Source organism: Rhea americana, unplaced genomic scaffold, assembly GCF_003343005.1.
Source record: "Rhea americana isolate MKP2758 unplaced genomic scaffold, rheAme1 scaffold_9, whole genome shotgun sequence".
Taxonomy (NCBI): Eukaryota; Metazoa; Chordata; class Aves; order Rheiformes; family Rheidae; genus Rhea; species Rhea americana.
Genome location: NW_028187088.1, coordinates 5296069 through 5300256, shown reverse-complemented (window position 1 = coordinate 5300256; position 4188 = coordinate 5296069). Strand labels below are relative to the sequence as shown.

The 4188-nt window shown below is 42.6% G+C and overlaps 1 protein-coding gene across 1 annotated transcript in view; it reads right to left on the bottom strand.

Annotated features, from left to right (window-relative positions):
* Positions 1-748: 748 nt before the first annotated feature.
* LOC146584790 (aldo-keto reductase family 1 member B1-like) overlaps positions 749-4188 on the bottom strand; it is a 12388-nt gene continuing 8948 nt past the window's right edge. Inside the window, exons 7-10 of the mRNA XM_085324120.1 lie at positions 4056-4137; positions 3023-3106; positions 2121-2203; positions 749-1357 (exon numbers count right to left, since the gene is read on the bottom strand). Coding sequence (XP_085180246.1) covers positions 1315-1357; positions 2121-2203; positions 3023-3106; positions 4056-4137 — 292 coding nt within the window. The 3' untranslated portion in view covers positions 749-1314. The remainder of the gene's footprint in view (positions 1358-2120; positions 2204-3022; positions 3107-4055; positions 4138-4188) is intronic.

The window sequence follows — 4188 nt, the reverse complement described above, 5'->3', positions numbered from 1 at the left end:
ATAAAAAAAATCTCAGAACAAACATTTTTAACAAGACAGACCAGAAGTGTGCAAGTACATTTTGGGAATAAGCTTAGACAACTCAGCAACAACTTTGAATTCATTACCTACCTGTACTCAGAATGCTAAAGTAAAACAARGGACAAACATACCTTACAAATGTCAAAGCTTGGCTAAAAGCTTGCTTGAACAATAGAATTTTCTGATCAGCTACTTCATAAAAACAGGTTTCCAAGAAACTCCTATGTTAGTTTTATTATTTGCAAGTGGTTGCTTGCACAGATAAAAGTCCTTCCTACAACATATGGGCTGCCTGCATTAAAAGCTGCACGTTTTCTACTGCCTAAACAATCCTGTAGAAGTCTGTGTAGGCTTAGCATCTTTAWTKKRRYKRGTWKWMWACYMRYYMMAWTACACTACCACTTAAGTAAAATAAAGRTTGATTTAAACTTCAGTATATTAGCTGTCAGACACCTCAGAACAGCTGTATTTAAAAGAGGTTCAAGGAGACTTAATGGGCATAGGAACRTTACACTGTTCTTGTGCATTCTGCACATGCACTAGCATAAGAGCATCTGGACAGCTAGCACATTACATGCAAGAAGTTAACACCAACAGCAGATGAATTTTTGGCAGACAGTCATTAGCCTCGCTTTCACATAACGTCTAGAGACAGCTGGGCATAAAGCAATGACTCCAGTATGACTGCCATTAGAGCATGCTGAAATAACCACCTCACCACACGCAGTAATGAAACTACATTTTATTATAAGCAAAACCAGCTTTTAGATTGCTAGGAAACTAGGCTATACAGWTTTGGAAGAGCTACATACATAGCAACTGCTATACTTAGAAACTAGTACTTCCCATTAGAGAAAAAGTGAAAGCATGGAGTGTTACAAAGAAACAAAACCAARCCAAAAGTAATTGTAGGGAAAAAAACTGATCTCAAATTAATTATGCAAAATCTGTCGTATCTCGGTCCTTCCATACAACAATAATCACTAGCTCCAATTCCCAGTATTTCAAAATAGAATTAATTGGAATCAATTTTCTCAGTATTTTCTGCTTACCAGACAGATAGTTTGGCAAAGACAGTCTACTACAGTCTCCACAGTGTGCTCTTCAGAAAGATTTTGCCATTTCTTTCTTCCAAAAAAGAAAATAAAACAAAGTCACCAAATATATACACTGCATCACTGTAGGCAAAAAASGGACTGATGCAGTGGGAAAGCTACATAAATCAACAACTTGTAGGCAACAGCAGAGGCATCTGACACCAGGAGTGTGGAAGAAGGCAGGAAAACACCATCTTTAGTACTCTGCGTGGAAAGGGTACTCCTTGTGATCTTTGCACCTGAAAGAAATCAAAGTGGAAAGTTTTACCTCGTTCCTGAAGTAAACACTCTTTACCGCTGTAGCTACTGTGAAGAGCAGCCAAAGCAGGAACTCWATGTTTAAAAGCAATGACAACTTGTCCCAGTTTTCTGTTTTCCTTGGTGATGTGCTGCATTTGTAAACTGAAAAATTGTTGAGTGCCTTCTCTTACATAGGCTCAGAGTTCAAAGCTGATGGGACCTAGCTGCTTTGTAGATAAGTAAGACTTATCTTTACACTCTTTGTTAGCTAAAAGGCCTTTTTGTAGCCTACCAAAGACGCCCTAWCTGGCTTTAGGCTTCCAAGTTGCAMATTACTGTATTACAGTTCATACTGTCCGTTTTTAAAATATACTACAGGGCCTGGCAGAAAGTCTCTATAAATTCCGCAAGCAAAAATAACCATGAAATGGAGTCTGTCTCCTACTTGTTTCTCTAATATGGCCAAAAATGAAAATTATGAATTAGAACTCTTCTATTAGAATTAAAATTTAAAAGGTTTTGTAGAAATTGAATTCAAAACAAAACCAAAACTTCATGTATGTTCAATATCTGGTTCATATAATGTAGATTTTAAACCCAACTCTGACAAGTTATTTTTGGGATGAACCTTTTGGAATGTGAGTCAGCATATACTAAATTTCACACAAATCTACTGTCTATAGCTTTCTATAGAAAAAAAATTCCCAAAAGTATTTGTAACATAAGGGTTTGGGGAAAAAAAAGAAAAAAAAAGCCACTCACGTGCTCATTTCACAGGCTCTCCACTTTCTGTTAAAGCTGAGAATGGTTGCCATCTCCTCTTTAGTCAATTCAAAGTCAAACACCTAACACGAGAAACAGCTAGAAGTCATCTCTTGGAACAAACCAAAGATGGTGAGATTCACAAGATTCAAGAGCAAGTCCACCCTGGGCAGCGGTTGCTGGTTAGAAGCAGCAATGGCCTCATGCAAGAGGGAAAAGGAAAAGAAGTCTGYAGGCATTTCCAAGACTCCACTGGCAGAGGGAGGAAAACACCTACCCACCCCTACCCCACCTGCAGCTGATGAGCRTGYTGTTCCAAGAAGCTGGGTGAGCAGCTAGTGKTGCAGCATGCCTCCACCTGTAGAGGTTGCATCTATCTGTCCTGCTCCAATGGAACATCTGGAAGACTTTCTGCAACCCATTAACCCCACTAGGTTTCTTCAGAAATCCTGACCTCCAAGGTCAGTCAGGGATGGCTGAATTCAGAGGAGCAACTTGGTGTAGGGCCACTAGAATGATTTTCCTAACATTGCCTGCCCTGCATAAGACTTTTCTGGCATGTTATTGCACTCGGGCTCCAGGTGAGCCCCGTCTGTTGATTCATGCAGGCCTGTGAGCCCTGCATGCCCATTCACAAAGARTAAGAGACAGCATGCGAGGTGACTGTTAAGGTTACCAGCAGACTGCTTCCAGGAGCTCTGGTCACTTCTGCTCTGTGAGCTGCAGCTACTAGTTTAGCCCTGCCTACACCATAGGTAAACATGCCTCTATTTAGAGAGAGAAAGCCCAGTCCTCTTGTCTGAGGAGGACTTGGGATGGACAAGAAAGGATGGCTACTGCTGTGCAGGSAGAAGGACTGCCATCCCTAAAGGGCAGCACCCAGGTCACTTACAATCACTCACCTTGGCATTCTCGACAATACGCTGGGGTGTGACAGACTTCGGAATCACAACCACGTTTCTCTGGATGTGGAACCGAATGAGAACCTACAAGAGCACATCAATGGGTCAAAGACAAGATGGCTCTTGGTTTGTAATAAGCAGAGCCTGTCCCAACAACAGTGTGCTGTAGTGTGCATGATTCAGCAAAAAATAACCCATTTTTACATATCAAATCATTCCTGAACTCAAGGCTTAGGTACTACTTTCTGAAGGGCAATGAGAAGTGGAGCCCACAGAAAGGCTTCATCTCTCCTCTCTCATCCAGTTTTGGGACAGTCAGTTCCTCCCTTCATACTCACAYTTTAAGACTCTATACAAGGGTTTAACAGAAGCATAGAATGGTTGAGGTTGGAAGGGACCTCTGTAGAGATCATCTAGTCCAATCCCCCTGCTCAAGCAGGGTCACCTACAGCRTGTTAGACAAGATCATGTCCAGATGGCTTTTGAATATCTCCAGAGAAGGAGACTCCACAATGGGCAAAACTCAAACTCTGGGCAACCTGTTTCAGTGCTCCGTCACTCTCACAGTGAAGAAATTTCTCCTTATATTCAGGTGGAACTTCCAGTAGTTCAGTTTGTGCCCATTGCCTCTTGTCCTGTCACTTGGCAYCACTGAAATGATTCTGGCCCCATCCTCTTGACACCCTCCCTTAAGGTATTTATAGACATAAGATCCCCTCTCAGTCTTCTCTTCTCCAGACTAAACAGGCCCAGCTCTCGCAGCCTTTCGTTGTAGAGAGATTCTGTGCCACAGCACTTGAGATGRGGAAACAACACCTGAAGATGGGCTGAGAATCTGCTGCTTTTTGAGTATCTGAGTCCCTTCAGGCACACACTGCAGGCYACACWGAGAACACCTGTTGCTACTSTACRCCACAGGGGAGSGTGTACAGCTCACAGGGAYTGAAGAYTCAGGCTGTACCCACAGYGTGCAGTTTCCAYACAGCTATGTTCCAGGAACCAGTACCGTGTCCCCTGCTTACYCCTTRCTTACCTGYGCTGGGGTTTTGYTGTGCTTGGCTGCAATCTCTTTAATCTTGGGGTCTTCCAGAAGGGAAGGATCCTCTGGCTTAGCCCTGTATGGAGAACAGCAGGCCAGTGGTGAGGAACCTCCATAGAAAGGCCCT